This window comes from Homalodisca vitripennis, chromosome 1, assembly GCF_021130785.1.
Source record: "Homalodisca vitripennis isolate AUS2020 chromosome 1, UT_GWSS_2.1, whole genome shotgun sequence".
NCBI lineage: Eukaryota > Metazoa > Arthropoda > Insecta > Hemiptera > Cicadellidae > Homalodisca > Homalodisca vitripennis.
In genome coordinates, this window is record NC_060207.1 from 139,781,479 (window position 1) to 139,802,773 (window position 21,295).

General features: G+C 31.8%; 1 protein-coding gene across 1 annotated transcript; it reads right to left on the reverse strand.

Moving 5' to 3' along the window:
• Positions 1–412: 412 nt before the first annotated feature.
• LOC124372060 (U4/U6 small nuclear ribonucleoprotein Prp4) lies at positions 413–20,385 on the reverse strand. Its single transcript, XM_046830425.1, has 10 exons — positions 20,217–20,385; positions 18,611–18,816; positions 16,567–16,771; positions 13,953–14,083; positions 12,055–12,259; positions 7,947–8,123; positions 6,680–6,895; positions 4,245–4,352; positions 3,211–3,379; positions 413–592 (listed from the first exon to the last, which is right to left on the reverse strand). The coding sequence occupies exons 2-10, from the start codon at positions 18,807–18,809 to the stop codon at positions 449–451; spliced, it is 1,554 nt and encodes a 517-aa protein (XP_046686381.1). The 5' UTR covers positions 18,810–18,816; positions 20,217–20,385; the 3' UTR covers positions 413–448.
• Between the last annotated feature and the right edge of the window lie 910 nt (positions 20,386–21,295).

Below are 21,295 nucleotides of genomic sequence, written 5' to 3' on the forward strand. Positions count from 1 at the left end.
TAATCAAAATCAATCCATTTCAATGAGGTTTAAACATAGGTGTTTACAAAACAAAGAAGGCTACAGATTGAGTGATGTTGGTAGGGCCTAATTAGTTTTTTTTAAAGATAAATTGATGTTAAAATTAACTTTAAAAAATGACATACATTATAACATTATTTTACACAGATGTATAAAATGTTGTTAGAATATTTAGAACCTCAATAATTTAAAGATTTTTTTGAGAGGTGTTATTAAAAGCAGTAAAGTTATAAAATAAAATTTTAAATTCATCTGTACAAAACACAACAAGTTTTCTCTTTATTTAAAATACAAAATTAATTTAAATAGTATGGTTATTTTTTGCTCATAATTTAGTAGAACAATTTCCAAACTTTACTATTACACTTTTCATGATAATTAAAAAGACAAATTAGTTCATAAAAAATATTTAATTACTGATAAAATATTATTCAGGTGCCCATAGCTTAAATGTCCGGTCATATGAACAGGTAGCAATATACTTGGAGTCTGGGGTGATGTCAAGACACATAACCTTGCCATCGTGACCTTGCAGAGTTTTGAGTGACTGCCAAGTCTTGTTGGACCAAACCTGATGAAAACAGACAGAAGCAAAGTACAAGTATTATTATTATGCTTGAAAAAAGAGTACAACATTTTCTCTGCTTAAAATTAAATATTTTGTATATATTTACATTCTTATTAATTTCTGTGTTCTTTAATAATTCATTTCAGTATAACATAAATTTTTGACTACAGAGACCCATCAAAATTTTAATTCCAATTTGTTTAACTTCTTTTTTAAAATGGTCTGAGGTAACTGCCTTTATTAATTTAGACTACCTTACATATTTTTAAAAGTTATGAATATAAAAACGGATATACCTCAAGTTCCTTGAGCAATTAATAGCTTATTTATTAATAACTGGTGGATATAATACAGATACGTTCATTTGTCTAGTATACACTTTTTTCAGTTACCATCCACACATTTTTTGATGATTTCTTTTTCTATTTACTGTCCAAATAACTCTTACCTTCTTTTAAATGTTGTAAACTCAATTATTCAAACTGACCAACTGACTGAGTTGAAGACTCTCCAGCAATTAACTGATGACAAAATCTAATTTTTGTCTGTCTATATACACTATCAAATGAGATCAACTAAAGAGTATAAATTTGATTTGAAACTCTACCTCTACAGTACATCAATATTGAAGAAAGTAAAACCCGGTCCATTGAGAGTACCAATTTGTATATGTTAAGGAAGTGGTCCTGGTTGCATAATTGGTCTTATGAGTAAGCACTGTAATATCTTAGTAAGTTTACTATTCTAAATACTACCAAAATTATATTATAAAAAATAAAAGACTTCTTTTTACAATTAACAAATCAACTATATTAATGAAAACTTACAAAGCTATGAAGTAGGAAAGTTTATTTCAAATAGAAATTCCTTACATCAATTAAACAGTAACAATAATACATTTGTATGCACAAAAATACACAATTATCGGGACATACCAACCATGCTACGTTTGACCACTACATCGGCTGACAGAAAATATAGCCACAATTTACAAACCAAAGAGAGAGAAATACAATACAAAACTCCTATATTTATAACTTGGACCTTATAAAATATTCTGATAAGGATAAATAACTGGAATAACATATCAGCAATATTATCCTTGGATCTGTTGCTAAACAAAGGGTTCCTCCAACAGGGGGTGTTGACCCCCTATGTTGAGGCTAGTAAGAACCTTTGACACTTAGAGAACAAACCCCACCCCAACAGTCATCTCCCGCAGTAGACTAGACCTATCGAATTACCCTTGCACCCCAGAATCTCGACATTTGTGATTAGTGATGTGGTGCTCCTGGACACCCATAATGTTGCCCAGATTTAAGTGACACATCGGTTTTTGCTGTACCCAGTGGTAGGTTCAACTGGTAGGTATAAACCAGCCAGAAGTGATCCCTGCTGGGTAAAATTTTACATAAGTTTAGTCTAATGATTGTTGGCAACCTGTATATGAACAAGAGAAATTTCATGTTTCTTTCTACAATAATCTGCCCATAAGAAACTCATAATTTGCCATTATGAGCAACTGTACTGCAATGTAACAAACAACAAAGTAAAATTAGGATGTCTTTTTGCTATCATCAATGCACAATTATCATTCTGTACATCTTAGAGTACAAATAATAGAGATAATCTATTTTTAAATTGCAAGTAAAGAAGGCGTCAACACCACTGATATCTAAAATAGTAAAGTAAGAAGAGCTATTCAACTGTTAGGATATTAGATTATAGGCCTGTGTGATTGTTTTACTCCCTTCTTGGTATTGAAGATTTCATTAGTCGACTTCATGGTAATCCAAGGTTTAGAAGTACTGACTACTCAAAATTCAAACCCTTTTATTTCATTTCAAATCAACTAAACATTTATTTCAAAATTGTATCATATTAAAAAGAGCACAGTTTACACTGTGGATGAATTTTTGGAACATAGCATGAAAAATTAACCAATCGCAAAGGTATAATTTTAAAATGATCTAGGTATCTTCCAGGTTATACTGTTTTATTAATTATTAGGTAACAGTACGCCACACTACATTTCGTGACAGGCTTAGCTGAGATTCAATTCAAGTCTATAGCTTATTTCGTTATTGACAGATAGAGTAATAAACATACAGAAAAGAAATGTTTACACTTCACAAACAAAAGAAAAACTGTGTCAGCCTATTAAGTGATAGACCAACTATGCTCAACCAAATTCCATGGTTGCACCATGCACTATCATAAAACTCATCCTTTTCTATGTAGAAATGAAGTTACATACAAAATGTACAGTCTGCAGATGAAATGTTTTCAAGATATGGCCAAATGACTCATTCATACTTTTGTTCATTAAATTGGGTTTCATATAGTGTTTAAAAATAATAAATGTTTAAACACCAAGTCACCATAAAATTATGTTGTATGTGTTAGGCTACATTATATTAATATATCGCATGTACTTTTTCCAGCCACTAGAGTGATAGGCTTTGCTAAAGCTCAGCCAATAAATATCACATTATCTTTTTAAATCATTTAGAACAGTTTGTAGTATAGTATTAATAATATAGCACAATCTCTACACAAATAAAATATTTTATTATTAATTTGATGATTTCAATAAAAGGCCTATGACAATGTATGATTACCTTGGCAGTGTTATCATAAGAGGAAGTGATGAGGAAGTGTCCTCCTGACCTCTGATACTTCACATGACTCAGCAGATTCATGTGTGCTGGTATTGTGTAGACACAGGCTCGTTTACGCAAGTCCCATACTCTACAAGTATTGTCCTCACTGCCCGTTGCTATGTGATACCTGTTAAGAGAAGAATGGATTAAACTAGCTGTTACCTGCTGTAATCAGGTGCAATTTTAAATTGTGTTATAACTTTGATGTGAATATGTATCAAACTATTCCTTTTAAATTTAAACTTGTTGATATGTGTATGCATGAACAATTTTAATAAAACAGCCAACTCCTGATAATATGGGGATGGATAAACTGTGTTGTGGGTCAACCATAAGAGATCAGTGAACTACAACAAATCATCAAAATCTTAAGAGTAGTACACAAATATGTAATTGCATAGAACATGGACAATGATGTACAGATTTTACCTTTGAAAAGCGTCAATTAAAGCTGGAATTTTTTATTACCCAACTAAGTATTTTTTGAAGCTGTTTCACATATTAAAATTCTATTAAATTCAATAGATGTACTGAAATATATATAAAAAAAAAACACCATTAGGCACAATATGACACTTTAATACAAGAGGTAAATAAAATATAAAAGGTAAAGTTTTATGTTTATTTCATAACCATATACACTTTGCCACCAACTTGGAAGTTTCAGTATTCCTTGATCGTTGAAAGTTTGAGGGCGAGTTGTAAACCAATTTCGTACATGCTCCTCGACTTCTTCGAGCGAGTGTACTGACTGCTAAGAAGAATAGCAAAATTACCATTTATATTTAAACTACCCATGTAGATAACACAACCATGTTTATACTAGTTGAGCATCTTTTTAAAAGGTGTAAACTAAATTGGAGCAGGGAGGGTTGTATTTATTGTATTGGAATATTTGTAGTGGTCCTCCACACAGTGCAATAGCAGGAAATGAAATCAAAATGTTTCCCATCTTCTTTAACTTTGATGGGTTTTGATAATAACTAAATTACCCATCTGGTGAGAAGTCAATCCCATAGACAGCTTTGAGGTGACCTTCCATGAACATGATGCAGCGGCCTGTTCTTAGGTCCCACACACGACCAAATGCATCCATTCCTCTGTCAAAACAAGTGGAAAGTTCAGTATTTATGTTAACATGTTCGAGTCCGAGCATAGATGAGTATGTTACACCTGTGATACATTTTTCAACTTAGTTCTTATTACTTAGCCATACTGTTACTAAATATAATGGTACTTATCAATAAAAGATTTTACTATATTAAATATAACATGACACCACTCTAGCATCAATAGTACTTGTAGCAGTGACTCATACCCCATCTGATACCTATCATTGTAATGAAACTTCTGATTATCTAGCAATTATTAGTAATATAATTAAGAATGTACTTTCCTATGATTATATTAATCACAAATTATTTTATGATGCCAACTAATGTCATTTTATTGACTGAAAAATAAACTATAGAATCCCACAAATTCTGCATAAAAGCTTGTGAAAAAGTCAGGTTATAAAAAAACAGAAATTAAATAGTAATATTCATTTTGAATCATTTTTTGTTTAACGTTGATTAGTAAGGGATTAGTACGGCCATATTTTAACCCATTGAGGGAGCAATTAACCTAGCCTCTCTAGGACTGAATGTTTGAATTGATTTTGGCAACTGTGGCTGACTTCTGAATCTATGATGTAATTATTGTAAATTTCTGAAAAGTCACTGTCATTAACAATATTATTCAGATTTACAACAACTTTTTCATGGTTGCTACGTACTGACACTCCTCGTAATCAACCTCCTGTATTTTTTCGGCGCTTTTTATATTAGAGTACCAAAACCTCTAGTAAAGTGGTTGTGCCTCATGTATGAACTGGCTGTTCTACTTGAAAGCCACCATGAAAGCTTTGTTCCTTTTTGCAACTCCCTTCATTTTGGTTCATATAAATTCAATTGGATTATACAAACAGAGATACAGAGCATAGTTCACCTTTGAGGACTGCAAAAACAGTTGCTCAGATTGTTTGTAGAAGCTTTTGTGATGTGCATAAAAGATCACATAAAAACAACACATCTTGTAAGGTTATATTTCAACAACCAAATACAACCAAGTTTTCAAACTTAGCTTTTTTTCAATGTTACCAATAGAGCTTCTTTAAATATGGACATAAATTGTGTTACTCAATTAAAAATTTAGTTTTTTGAAGAGTACCTAAAAAAACTATCTTTAGAGTTCCAAGGTTAAAGATTAAGAACATCCCTCAAGTCAAACTCTATGTCATTCATTGGTTGGACAGTTCGGTAATGCAGCATACCTCTGATTGGCTGAAGCCAAGTGGCAGCCTGTATGGACCGTGCCGTCAACTGTCTGCTGTAGTCGTGTTTAGGCTAGTTCTGTAATCTCAAATTTGCAAATTGTTAAGATTGATTTTTTCACATTCTTGGTTTTCAATATACATATCTTTAAGTAAGTCTTGATATGCAAGGTTGTATTTGAGAATGTACAAGTCCAAGGTAAAGACAATATTCTTTCTACAAAGAAGCCTTTGTACATTGGCATGTAGGCGACACATAGAAAAACCAGATACTGGTGATTTGGAGAGTATTTCGAAGCTCCTCCATGATAATGTTCCAGCCCAGATCACATCATTGTGACCATCTACCTTATTCTTAGGGGTTGCATCTTTGCTGTAGCCACAATACAATCCCTTGTAGGCCCGGTAGATTTTTTTCTGTTTGTAAAGCTCAAGAAAAACCATAAATGTCACCGTTTAAAATATATTCTTGTTAACAATTAGAGTGTCACAGTCTTTGGATGAGTGTATAATGTAAGCTGATTTCCAGGGAACCTTTGCAACATGGGAATCATGGTGTATCACTACAAGAGGAGACATTTTGAAGACTTACAATATGTACTGACAAATAGTGGAGTCGCTTGATGATGAAACCTTTGGTTTTTGAAAGGCCTCTTCCAAAAAATAAAGAATATTAAAAAAGTATTGTTTTATAAACATTTACTGCTCTTGAAAAAAATGTTCCAATTGCTCCAAGAGTCTTCAATATGCACTGACTAATTCAATTTACTGAATAAGACTGTTTACAAATTCTGGCTTTATATCCTAAGACTTAAAAAAACTTATCACTACGGTCAAATTATTATTCTAATATATCTCATCCAGGTTTTATAAATTTTTTAAAAAGGATCTTGTAAGGCTATGAGGGCTTATAATTATTACAATTACGGCTAGAAGTTATTAAAACTAAGAGACAATGATAATAAATAAATAAAGAGATTTAGCAGTATGTTAAAATAAATAAAGAGATTTAGCAGTATGTTAAAAGAACAGGTTGTAAACCAAATAACTAACACTGAATAATTATTTAGGCAAAATAAGTAGACTGTTTCTAGTTAAAGTGTATACCCTTACCCAGTGGCGGCAACTGAGCCATCAGACTGAAAAGAGATGCAGTAGACTGGTTTGCCATGACCCTCCTGGTGGAGCACCTCCTGGCCCACCTCCAGGTCCCACAAACGCCAAGAATGGTCGAAGCAGCAGGTGCCCAGGAAACGGCCGGAGGGATGGAACTCTATCCGGGAAACTCTATGTGGTTCATGGCCTTCAATGTCTGCCAGTGGGTCCTCACTGTGACATCAAGGAATTATAACTAGAATACGAGGGAAGAAACTTATGTACCATTAACCCAGTTTGGACTGAAAAAATTACCCCATTCATTAAATCCCAGCACTAAATATTTTACAAGGTTTAAAGTAAAAAGCAGGTTAACTTAGAAAAAATCAGTGTATAACATTTTGTAAATAATATGAACTCACTATCATTCTAATATGTTAATAATGACAAAATGTTCTTTTATATTTACTTTTTAACAATTGTTAACATGTATAATGCCAATTATATGTGGTTCCAAACAGATGCAGATAACAGGTGACTCATGGCGATGCACATTCATAAATATAGAAATCACTAACTGCAAGCAAAATATTAAATACAAACTTACAAATATTAAATACTTATTGGATAATTAGGTTATCTATCTATAACATATGGGAAATACATGTTTTAGCAAATACTAATTATTTGAGTAATGATGATCAGTTCTCATTTAAGAGACATCCAAACAACTAGCTACAGCGATCTATTAGAAGTAAATCAATTATGTTGTGTCATGCCTTAATCTTTGTGTGATGTAAACTGTAGGGTCTCAAATAGGTTACGTAGTTTGTAATAAGCAAATATATTTTAGTGACGGGCTTCAAAAATACTAATAAACATATAAATAATGAAGAGTAAATCTGAGTTCTGAAGAGCTTAATTCCAAGCTTACTAAGTAACATCTACAAAAAGACACACCACTATTTTAAAATCTAATCTGGATTTAATTTGAATTAATTACAGTAATTGTTCTTTGGATGACTGATGGCCATATTGTACCAACAACACTCATAAATTCTGCATATTGAACAAAATCAGACTGAGAAATCTTTTAATTTTAAACTGGTGAGCAAAGGTGCACTTTTTCAAACAGTGATCTTTCACTTTTGCTAATTCATAGTCCAGTTATAATTGACAAGTCTGTGTCACTCTTTTTATTATTGAATCAACACTGAATTAAAAAAAAGATAATTACTGGAAGGTTAGACAAACCAATAACAATAAAAGCATTGCTATAACAAACCTGTCCAGTTTCCAGAGTTTGACTGACCCGTCAACTGCACACGAGGCTAGCGCACACAGGGTTTCTTCCTGCCCAACTCGTGGATGGAACACAATTGCGCCCACATTACAGGTGTGGCCCTTAAACGTGCGGACCAGTTCACAGTCGGGAACAGACCAAAGTTTGCATAATCCACTCCTATCAATCAAAAGTAACATTACAATTATGGACATTTTTACAAAAATTGTAAACTACCTAACCTGACCATTCTCTTCTACAATGCAGTGATTTACAGACTTTTTAATATACACCAATCTCTATTGAAAAGCAAACAAAGAATGATATTAAACTAAATTAACCCTTTGTATTCGACAGGCCATTAAGTGTGGCCCGAACTGATCTCTCACTCAATTCAGATGAAACTACAAGTAGTTCTCCTCTCGGCTCGGCGAGCCACAGTTATTGGCCGGCTGAATTGTGCATCATCACTTGGTGGTTATGTATCCATATATGTAATTTTTACTTGTATTTAAATGGTATTATTTGAACTTCACCCTTTAAATTACTGTCATTTAAATACAATTCCTGGAACACTTAAAAAATTTATTACTTTTATGCTTAAAATATTTTTGAATTGGCTATTTATTATTTATATTGTGTACTTGAATAGTTGTAAATACATCTAAATATTGTAGAAATAATTGTAGGTTTTGTTCAAACTATTCTGATTTGAATGAATAAATAAATAAATAAATATAAATATATACATATATATATATATATATATATATATATATATATATATATATATATATATATATATATATATATTTACCAGAAGGTTTTTTCAATCTTCAAAGAGAGGTTAGGTGCCAAATGGCTCACAAATTTACAGAAACAGGTTATTCTCTTCTTAACAAATAAACCACGGTATATTGGTTTTAAACATTTATAAATTTTCGTATATCTAGGTACACTTCTTCAGATAAATATACATGTATAAATATTTACATAAATTGTGAAAAAACATTAGGTTAGAACTCAAACAAGAAAAACAAACATTATTGAAACATCATCCCATTGAACAGTTCATCAACGTCATATTGTCAAACTTATCTAATCCTTCATTTCAAGATTCCTTAAAAGGAAGAAACAACTTAACGCCTATTGAAATAAAGTCTATAAAATCACTCCAAAATAACAAGGACATTATAATAACACCGGCTGACAAAGGAGATAAGGTAGTTATTCAAAACATGCAAGATTACATCACTGAAGCAGAAAGACAATTGTCTGACTCAAATACATGCCAATCACTTGACAAAGATGCTTCCAATGAATTTAATAAAATTATTAAACAATTTCTTAAACAACATGGGGAAAATGAAGAACTATCTCTTAAAACAATAAATTTATTAACTCCCAAAATTCCAAGAACTCCAACTTTTTATCTTCTTCCAAAAATTCATAAAGATATTAGACCACCTCCAGGACCTCCAATCGTAACCAGCTACGGTTGCCCAACTGAGAGAATTTCTGCATTTATCGATGATCAGCTGCAACCATTTGTCAAACAACTACCCTCCTACGTAAAGAACACTGATGACTTCATTTCAAAACTATCAAAAGTTAATCAACCTGTTTCGAAAAACACAATTCTAGTTACTGTTGATGTCACATCACTGTACACAACCATACCACATGATGATGGTATAAATGCTGCTAAACATTTTCTCAACAGCAGACCCATTGACTCTAAACCTTCTACAAATTTCTTACTAAAACTTATACATTTTGTTTTAACAATGAACTGTTTTAGATTTCACAATAAATTTTATCTACAAGTCAAAGGCACAGCCATGGGAACAAGGATGGCTCCCTCTTTTGCCAATTTATTCATGGGATTATTGGAAGAAAAATTACTAAATTCTCAGAACCATCTTCCTTTAGTTTGGTTTCGTTTTATTGATGATGTATTTTTTCTGTGGGATCATGGTGAAGAACTCCTTCAAGAATTTCTACATGCATTGAACACGTTTTCAACCCTCAAATTTACTTGGAAATGTTCTCATGAAATTCTTACTTTCTTGGACGTAGATGTTTTTATAGAGTCTGGTTTGTTAAAAACTAAAATACATGTAAAAGACACAAATACTATGCAGTATTTGAATTACAATAGTTGTCACCCCACTTACGTGAAAAAAAGTATTCCGAAGAGTCTTTCAATTCGTGCGAAAAATCTTTGCAGTAATAAGGACGATTTTATTAATTATATCAGTAAATTAACTTGTGGTTTTAGAAAATTAGGATATCCCGATAAAGTTATCAAGAACAATTTGAATCAACCATCAAACAAAAATAATAATCCTTTTCCCCAAAACGGTCCGAAATTCATAACAAAATTTTATCCTGGCCTTCACAAAATCAACGCAATCATGAAGACAGCCTTTAACCTACTTCAAAATTCTCAAGAAACTAAAGACTTATTTTCAAAATCTCCAAGAGTTGTATTCAAAAAGCCCGCCAACATTAAACAGATGTTGGTCTGTACTGATCCTCTAAAAAAGGAAAATAAGGAATCACAGTCCTTTGGATGTAAACCTTGCCAAAAACCCCGTTGTGGAACCTGTGGATCATGTCTACAAGTCAAAATTTCAAAAGTAATGTAACCAATCATGTATATCCTATCAAAGGAACTATCAACTGTGACACAAAAAACCTTATTTACCAATTTGACTGTAAATTTTGTGAAAAACAATACGTTGGCCAGACATCGAATCCTTTATGGATACGAGTAACTGGCCATCGATTTGACATTGTCCATAGCGATATAGAAAAACCTTTAGCCAGTCACGCTATCAATGTCCATAAACAAAATCAGATAGAAAATTGCTACACCATCAAAGGCATAAATAAGATCCCTGAAGATTCAAACGAAAGCCTTAATAGATTTAAATTGAAAAAAAGTGAAACTGCACACCAATTGGTGCTTCAGACAAGACATCCAAGGGGTCTTAATTTAAGATAAATTTAGTTTTCGTCAACTTATTCACACACGTCATGCCATGGCCCATCAGCTGCTGATCTACTGTATTTATTTATAATGTTTGTTTTTCTTGTTTGAGTTCTAACCTAATGTTTTTTTCACAATTTATGTAAATATTTATACATGTATATTTATCTGAAGAAGTGTACCTAGATACACGAAAATTTATAAATGTTTCAAACCAATATACCGTGGTTTATTTGTTAAGAAGAGAATAACCTGTTTCTGTAAATATATATATATATATATATATATATATATATATATATATATATATATATATATATATATATAATATATATATAATATATGGAGCAAGTACTTGCTCCACTGGGACTCAAACTCAGGTCTCTCACTTGCCGGGTAAGCATGTTACCACTACACCCGTTGAGTGCTCTAGCATGAGGACAATTGCAATAGGCTGACAAATGATTCAGAAAGTACCCAACAAAATGAAAGGAATAAAGAACATGTTTTAACCTATTACATTTAGTTTTAATGTTAACAATTCTTTTAAGAATCCCAACTTCTGCTCCAAACATTAGGAAAAAGTGTTTTGTTACCAGTTACAGGGAAAGTGTTGAAGCAAAATTGCATATTTCTCTAAATGTATATAAAATGGGTTTGTTCATTTTACTTGTATGATATACAAAGATGAACTTCCACGATTTCTTACAGTATCATAACTGCATTAGTGGTTATTTGATTTGAATTAGCATAAAAGGAATACATTAAACTAAAATTACATCTTTGCATTAACAACTATTATGAATTAGCAGCAGCACAAGTTAATTAATTAAAATTAATTTCTTGAATGGTCAAATTGACTATGAACAAATGAAGTCCATGTTTCTCAAATCTACTAATAAAAGTGAACATAAGAGACGCCTCACACTTCTTTTATTTAATTCTTAAAAGAAAACTTTCATTGTTCTGTATGGTTTAATAAAATATATCTCTAATATTTGTAACAGAATTGCCTGAGGATCAAATTGGTAACCTGTTAATTTCCAAATCGGATGCAGGGAGCATCCATTGTAAAAAATATTATCAACAAAAATAATTGTCAATGGAAGCAGTTACCAGGAGGCAGTAGCCAGCATGGAGGAGTCAGGACTGAAGTTGCAGTATGACAGAGGCCGGGTGTCCCCAATCTGACTGCAGTAGATGGTGAGCGAAGTAATGAATTTCTGCAGTTCCTGTTTTCTGGCAGTCACAGTGGCTTCTGGTAGCTGGGCCTCCTCATGGGCTGCGAGCAGCCGCTGTCTCGCCCTCGGTAGAGAGTACTCTTTTCAACAACAAACATTAGAACTATTATTAACATCTAAGGTATTATCTCAGTTCAATTTCAGAAATATCTCTTGACTGAACTTGAAACCAAAAATTAAATAACAATTGTTTTAACTCTCTAAAGTGAGATCACAGTAAATTAAGGTAATAAATTTATTGTATTAGCAATGATTTGACATGGCATGAAATGGAAAACTTGAAAGGTAGTCATGACGCCAAGCCTTAGAACTAATACTCAATCTAGTGACTGTTTCTTGTTAATATGGTGCATTAAGTCTTCGATTATTTGATATAGTTCTTTAATGTTATTTTGTATTTAGTGTTACAATTTTTATTGTTAAGTGTCTTCTTTCAAATTTCCCTGATGACTAAAACTTCACATGAGTCAGCTTGCATGGTCTGACATATTCTGCACCTGTGCTTCGGCGTAACCTGTTAACCATGGTGTACTCCTACCATGTACAAGAATCAACTGACTCTGATTTTATATAAGGTTGTACAGGCCTTTGCTGACTAAGTAGGACATGACATTTACAAGAAAGAGCCCTCTTCTCTCCAAATCACTTGCTGTGCCTGTTTGATTTCTATGAATATAGTAATGTGAGAGATATGAATGTCTCCATAACTCACCTTATAGGAGTCAAGACCAGTGTCCCATCCCCTCACCACTTCAAAGCATGCATCCACCCTCTTTGCAGTCTTTGTTTTATTTGTGAGGTCTTTGCAAGTGAATGATTTGCAAACTGTGTCATGATTTTTTTACTGTATAATACTTTATATTTTGTTTATTATTTCTTACAGTAGGCATTAGCAATACAGTGCTTTTAGTATGTAGTATAGAAATCATTTAATTATATTTCAAACATTAATTTTTCTATTATATAAATACATAATGGAGTTAATTGGTTCTTTTCAACCTCTTATGTGTTAATTATAACTTTGAATTTGTTGATAGTTAAAACATTTTTACTGATCTCTTGAGGTTTAAATTATTCAAGTTTCACTGTATTATTTCATTCAGTCATACATTAGTACTGTTTTAAATAACAAAAATATCTTTAATGAAGTATGTATATTTTGTTTACCCAAGTCTATAATGTTAATATAAGAGTTTTTATAGGATAGAAATAGCAACATTACCTTTACCAGACTAAAAGGTTCTTCCTCTTCTTCTTAACATAAAGACAATAGAAATAAATAGGATATTTTGTTCCCACTAGCATTTTGTTACTCATGGGAGATGTTAATGTAAGAAGAGAAATAAAATAACCTTCTAACCAAAATAAAATTAAAATCTAAGTCAATAATTGTTTGCATTTGTCAACACTACAGTTTGCAATAACACTGAGTAATTTCTTTACCTGTAACTTTTAAACAGACAAGTTGTGCCAAGAGCTCAATAATAACAGCTTTATCCTCAAATAAAAGAAGACAATGAAATACCACTGTTTGGAATATAACAGAACTCTTTGAATCTTGGATTAAATATGGTACAAATATTTTGGAAAGTTTATACTAGAATCTCCAAAGGGGTATGATTCTTCCTTCACAAGAATTTAAAATGAAACAAGGATTTTTTTAGAAAACTCTTACTACAGTATCACAAAAAGTTACTTGTGATGCGTGACTCTATTATTACATTACCCCAACATCTTACAAGTGTACTGGTGTAAATAATTAATTAGGTATACCTGCAATCCAAAGTCGAGAATCTTTTAATATGTCCGGACCCTCATGGTACCAAGTAGTCTCTTGATCCTTCTCCTGCTGGATCCTCTCCTCTTCTTCCTCTTGTTTCCTCTGTATAGCATCCTCTCCTAGCCTGGACCAGACAAAAAAATGTAAAAGTACAACTTTGATTAAACAGAATTAAATAATTCCACACCTCTATGTTTAAAAGGATATGGTATTAGACATTTGCCATTGTTATTTGTTACAAAAATAGAACACTGTATTTAAATCTACACTCTTCCTTAGGTGACAAAACCTCCTAAGGCAAGTTTAAACATACACAAAAACTTAAAACTAAAAGTGTGATAATAAACTTGCCAAGCACTAAATTACATTTGACAACAGAATAAGTTGTACATTAAAAAAAAATCAAGCGCATATCTAATTGGTACAACAAACCAGACTTTTTGACATACAGTATATTCTGTTATCAAGTTTATTTTAGGCAAGTTCATTGCCACACTTTTTAGTTTAAGTTTTTGTGTAACTTTAACCTTATGTCTCAAGGGTTTTTACATCTGAACAGGGTAGATTTTAATCATTATAAAGTAGCAGTCTATTTTTGTAACATATAACAATAACTAATTTTCAACTCTATGTTTAGTTGATCTTGTAAACGTTAAATATTCTCTGTACTGATCATTTTAACATCAGATAATGAAATTAACCCTTTTGAGTGCCACGGGTATTTTCCGAAGGCATATGTATAAAGTGCCACGCTGTTTTTCGCATATTTGTAAGCTTTTGGGAAAAAAGCTGTTGTAAAATAACTACCAAACAGATTTCTATCATTTTGTTGTTGTTTTTTTTTCTTATTAAATGCAGAATGTGATACATATCGTTACAAATAAAATTTGATTTATAAAAATATAAAAATTTCAGTATTTATAAAAAAAGTTTTTTACTTTTGTATAAAAAAGTTAAGTTTTGACCTAATTTGTGTGTATAACGGTATTTTTAAGATTTTTTTTCTTTATACCATGATAAAGGCCATATGATTCTAAATAAAACCCATGTGTAATATCTTATTCTAGAATTTTAAAAACATGGCATTATATGTATTAACAAAATGCTGCCCGGTACCGACATTTTATAAACTGTACTTCATTTATCAGAGTTTAGAAATTACTTAGTAATGATGTAGTTTTCCCAATAAATCTAATAAAACATTAATATAACACAAATAAATATGATTAGTAAATTTAGAAACAAATACTTGCTAACATATTTTACATAAAACTTTACATTTACTAAACAATAACCCTAATAATATTTACACTGAAAAATTCACGTTTTTCGCTTGAACACAACTCAAATCATACATTACTTTTGTAAAGAAATACAGTAAAATACTGTATAAGTTAATATTTTATTTTGTATTTACTCAAATGCTTGGTTATCGGCACATAAACAACAAGAAATGCCGTTACGCAACACGGTACTCGCTACGTCGCGTGACTAGAAGACAGAATCATCGTACAGGTACTTATCACAGCCCACTATTTTTGGACGAGTTTTCCTTATCAGGGATCAAAATAAACTTCATTATACGTTCCTTCTTCCATAATGAATCTAAAAATACTCGATGAGTCATACTTCCTATCTCCAATCGTCTCCAAATAGACACACGAATGACCAGACATTTTCGAATAATGAAACGTTGTTCTTATAGTTTTTGATTTAATTGATTGTCGTAATAACTTGTAAATTCCAAAATAGGTTAAATAAAGTCAGTTGTTTTTAATACTGTAATTTATTTTGTCCCCGATAAGGAAAACTCGTCCAAAAATACTGGCTTCTTGATAAGTACCCAAACAACATACGTTTCACAGATAAAATAGTAGAGAAACAAAATAAAACTCGTATTTATTGATAGTTTGGATCCTATTGAATACAGCCATCTGATTATTTGGCCAAAATAATCTTGTACTATATAAAATATTATCGAAATATGAAACGTCAAAATTGGCGACACTGGCACTTTATGCACTTTTCGTACCGTCAAAATTAGCGACGCTGTGGCACTCAAAGGGTTAATATAAACAAAAGGTGTTCTACACAAATATAGCTTTGTTGTATCACTTAAGTCCTGAAATTTATCATTAGCTGATAAAATAGGACACAGATGAAATACACTACTTGTGAATTACTAAAGCACAAATTAAAATGTTGATAATGGGTATAGGAGAGTTTAAGTATGGATAATATTCTGTGTTATGTGTCATATGAGTATAAGTCACTGTTTTAACACTTATCTTGTACAGATGGTTCCATATTCCACAGAGAGTGTTTAGCATGCAATCCATAATTACAAATCTCTCTCCCCTTCACAGCATAATCCCTGACTTCCTCATTTGACATTCCTTTTCTTACTCCATAAATTTCTTACTCCATTCCTTTTCTGTCCTGTACCTCTCTATCTTGCATTAATCTTTCCCTATTGTAAAATAATAATGGCCTATATCCATAACAATCCTGTTACACTTTCAGATCTTCAGTAAAAATCTAAATTAAAGAAAGTTCAGAGTTATTAACTCGATGCTATACTTCCGTACTTTGAACTTCACACATTACCTGGATAACAAATCCCTTAAACGGCTCCTCCTCTCAGCAGGACCCTCTCCGAACAGACAAATAGGTTCACCCAATTGACGGAGATTCTTTTTAACTTCAGAATCATCGGTTGAAACATTCACTTGCCGTGCTTTCTTCCTTCGCTCAAACTCTTCCAATAAAGCTTGCTTATCTTTGGACATTTCATCTTCCAGATCCATATACTCTAAAATTAAAATCATAAAAATAATTAATATAACCAACCAATAACACAAACATATTGCTTTGAAAAGAAATTACTAAAAATAAACCAAGTGAATTTAAAATATTTTGGGTAGGGTCAGACCAACAACCAATAATTACCTGTTGACTTTTCATAAAACTAAAAGATGGCTGGTATTTATTATAATAAACAGTTAATCTGCAGTCACCATTTAGAATCAACATATCACTACAGTATTATTACTGCTCACTGACCTATAAACTACATCAATCAAAAGCCTGTGAAATTTATTTTATGTTTAGTGGTCATAGATTTTATTTTTGCTTGTCTAACTTTTAGGTCACTGTATAATTTTTATGAAAACTTATAAATTTTAATCTAAGAGACTGCAAAATTGCCAATTTTATCCTGGCACTTTTGACTAGTCACAAGGGGATATGAGATGTGCAAAAATTTTGCAACATCTCATATTTGCTCCTGGCCCTGAAAGGGTTAAACTAAAAACCAAACTATAAAATTGAAAAAATCACAAGTATACATAATTTTGTCCCCTTGTTTACTCGGAGTCACTGCTTTGTGATGTCTTTATTTTTCTCTCAGGCCTAAGGGGTCTCCAGAAATGTTCTAATAAGTGGAAACATTCCCTGTGCACACCTGTATTACAGCCAGGGCACCAAAATTTGCTCCGGCCTCTTTTTTGATTTAGCAAACTGTGCACTGGCGTAATTTGTCCCTAGCTTGAAAGTTCATTAGGGTCCGGTTCGTACTCTTCACCACTGCCAAAACAAAAACAAAACACAAAGTGAAATGTCTGAAGGTATGTCAGGAGCTTCAATGTCACTTGCATCGTTTTCACTAGATACATATTCATCTAAAACATCCCGAATTACACTAGAATGTTCCAAAGTACCACGATCAATGTTTATAAAATCACACAACACCGCAGTCAGCTGTCAGCAGTACGCAGTTGTAACGTATCGTCAAAACAAAGTATGACGTAATGCACTGCCTCCACAATTATGCCTTATAATAAATCTCGTTCAAATGATACCGAAATTGAATATGTTGCTGCCATTTTAATATGAATATAATACAAAGCGCTGTTATATAGTCGCGGGCGTGACTTTGGCCATCATAATAGGCATTAATTAGTCGCAGCCGCAACGAAAAGCACTCGAAGGGTTAAAAGGAAGCAAAGACAATGTTCAGAGGTAGAAGTTAGTGAATTAGAGTGATTCAAGCCAGATCCTCATATAAATAGTAGTTTTTATTTGTTTTATAAGGTTTTTATGACAAAAATTCTATTGTACACCTGCTACACAAGAGTGTTCCAATAAAAAAGTAATACCACTTTTATTATACTGAATGAAAAATATTAAAAACCTTTAACAGTTACCTAGCAATTGCATATTACATGAAAAATGCAACTGTGTATGTTTATGTAAATATAACAATAGTATGATTTTCCTAGCACTTGTATTACCTCATACAATTATATGTTTGACTTTAGAACAAAATTTCCTATTATGTAGGTAAATTGGATTTCTTAAAACATAAATATTGTAAAAAGTTTTGGTTACTTTTATTTTTGATAATTATGTTATTTTTACTCCAAGTAAAAGTTTTAAAGCCTGCAATTATTACAACAAATTATTAACAGGAACCCTAAATAAGCTGATTCTAGGGTTTTTACAAGAATAATATAACACAATATAGGTAAATGATAACAATATATATTCATATAAAGTTTATGACTTGTTATGAATTTTAGAAAATGTCATATGCTTTCCATTCCTTTTTATGAAGCATGAACATTCAATTAAAAACTGTGATTTAACTCACCATCAGAAATATGGACATTTCCTGCAGGACCAGATCCAACTTGATCATTTGTTGGAGAACTGGGGAGCTCTTCCATACTCTCTTCTCCTGGTGGAACCAGTTGGGTTGATTGTAATCGCAAACGCTCTTGTTCCTCGATAGAGCCATAGTGAATAGTGTTCTGTTTTTTCACATACAGAAGATCCTCATCATCAGACATTTTGTTTCTATAAATAAGACTATAAGGATTAGTTTATATATATATATATATATATATATATATATATATATATACACAACATATAAATTACAATTTTATTTAAATGGAGTCACTTATCAAATATATGTTTTGTTTACAATCAATCATAAAATGTGTTAACATTGGAATAGACAACTTATTAAATCAGTATAGGTTGGTTATATTGATAAATATAATTATGCAATAGTGATTTCAAAAACTGGTTTTGCTTACTATACTCTACCCCAGTCTACCATCTCTCATGAAAAGTCTATAATATATACACCCTTAGTGTTAAACACCACCCATGACCCATAAATTTTAGAAAACTACACAACATTGCTTTGAAAGAAGATAATACATGTTTTTCGTAACTTCAACATGTAGGACTCGTACCGAAAAACCCATTATGTGAAATTTGTGGGAAAGAAACAAATGTAACTGTGAGAGGAGTAAATATGGTCGTCTTCAGTTTTCCTAATTTTGGTTATAATAATTTGTTTGATCACTGTTAATATTAAATTCACATTTTAATTTAAAACATATGTTTGTTGTTGCGGACTACAAACACTTTTATATCGATTGATAGTCTAGGATTTGAGATGTGAATATTAGGTATCGATGATTACATTCTTCGATATAAAAACCGGGTCCGCTTATCGTACCCTACCCAATGGTTCAAAATAATTAATCAGTATCCATTGATTATATCGATGGTTATGATTAAGTAATATCGTTTGCCAATTTCGATATAAAAACCGGGTCCGCTTATCGTACCCTACCCGTTATTTCATTCCTGCTGTATAGTTCATTTTATTCTGTGCAAGACAATATGCAATATGACATACATTCATATACTACTGTTTTTGTTTGGTATTAGCAAAACTTGTATAACCAAACTCTTACGTATACACACCATTTTAATACTTTATGTATATAACTGTTCTTTGTTTTATAGCTTTGTAATGGTTTCATCTACGGTATGTATAAAGTTTATGCTTTTCTGAAACAAGATGAAATGTGCCTATCTCACATTTACATTTTTCTCAGAGAAACTTGATTTAATAGGTACGGTTCCTCCCCCATATTTGAGCAATTCTTTTTGCAAAATTTGCATTTCATTAGGTTACCTTTTGTAAATAATTTTTTGTAGCTGGCTTACTTTAAATTCAAATATTATTTTTTAATTCTGAACAAACACACACACACACTTATTTATTTATAAATACATTGCTAGTAATTTATATGTTTAATGATTTTTTTTAAATCCTTGCATGAAGCTCTAAAACAGGCCGAAACTAGGCCTACAGGATGAAATGACCGCCAGTTGTAGGGTTAATACAGATTTCAAATTCGTACAACACAACTAATCTAATTTTTCTAATTTACCTTTCAAACTTTAGAGCCCAAAATTTAAAAAATCTAAAGAAATCAATACGATTTAAAAATGCATCACTCTATTAAAAAGTAAATAAACAAATAAGGTTAACCCCATCGCCACACCAATCCTGTAAGTAAACAAAAACTTCTACATCTCTGGAAATGCCTGCTAGCAATGTTGTCAACCTGAGAGTTGCCAACTTGCCAAACAAATATGCGATGGCCATTAGATTACCCGTAGCCTAGAAACAAATTCTCCGATTTTGACAGTCATAACGTGGAAATTCTTTTATGGTCCTGCGATATCAACTACCATACGCATGACAGCTTATTATTGGTCACGAGTAAAAGAATAAATACATAATTACAACAATAATCACTGTAGTGATTGATAAGTCATATACAAAAAATGATTATTAACAATACACACTAGAGCCATCCTTAAAAATAGTCCCATTGTGGCTTTTACGTTTTAACTTTAAGTCATCCATCAAACTCGGAGTCAGAACTTTCTTTGATCATGAACTCGACCAGTTAATACCGAGTACTTAAAGTGATTTTTCACTTTCAAAAACCTGTTTTACACAAAGGTCAAGCTCAAATTCCGGGCTCATAAACCGCCACATTTAAAATATATAGAAATTTCAAGATATGCTGCTATCAATGTATGCAACGTTACAGAAAGCAACACGTACGACACTAGATTCAATAATAAAACTTTATCTACACTAAAACAGGAATTATTCACCTGTCCTCCGATGTTAAGACCCATAAAGTTCGTAATAATATACGTAACTGATTAGGTATCTGAGCAAGTGTGAGAAAACAATTATGAACTTTTCCAATGCGGAGATAAAGTGCAGATTATATTGATTCCAAACTGGACAATTTTATTCCAACATAGAACACGACTGAGCTTTGCAGAGCATCTTCGAAGTAGAAATAAAGACATATCAAGATGAATTGTTGATTAAGCAAATATGTTGACGGAGATCCTTTTGATTTAACAACACTATTGTAATGAAATAAACATCACAGCATATACTTTTACCATGCTATATTATTCTTACAAGTGGTCTATAATAAAC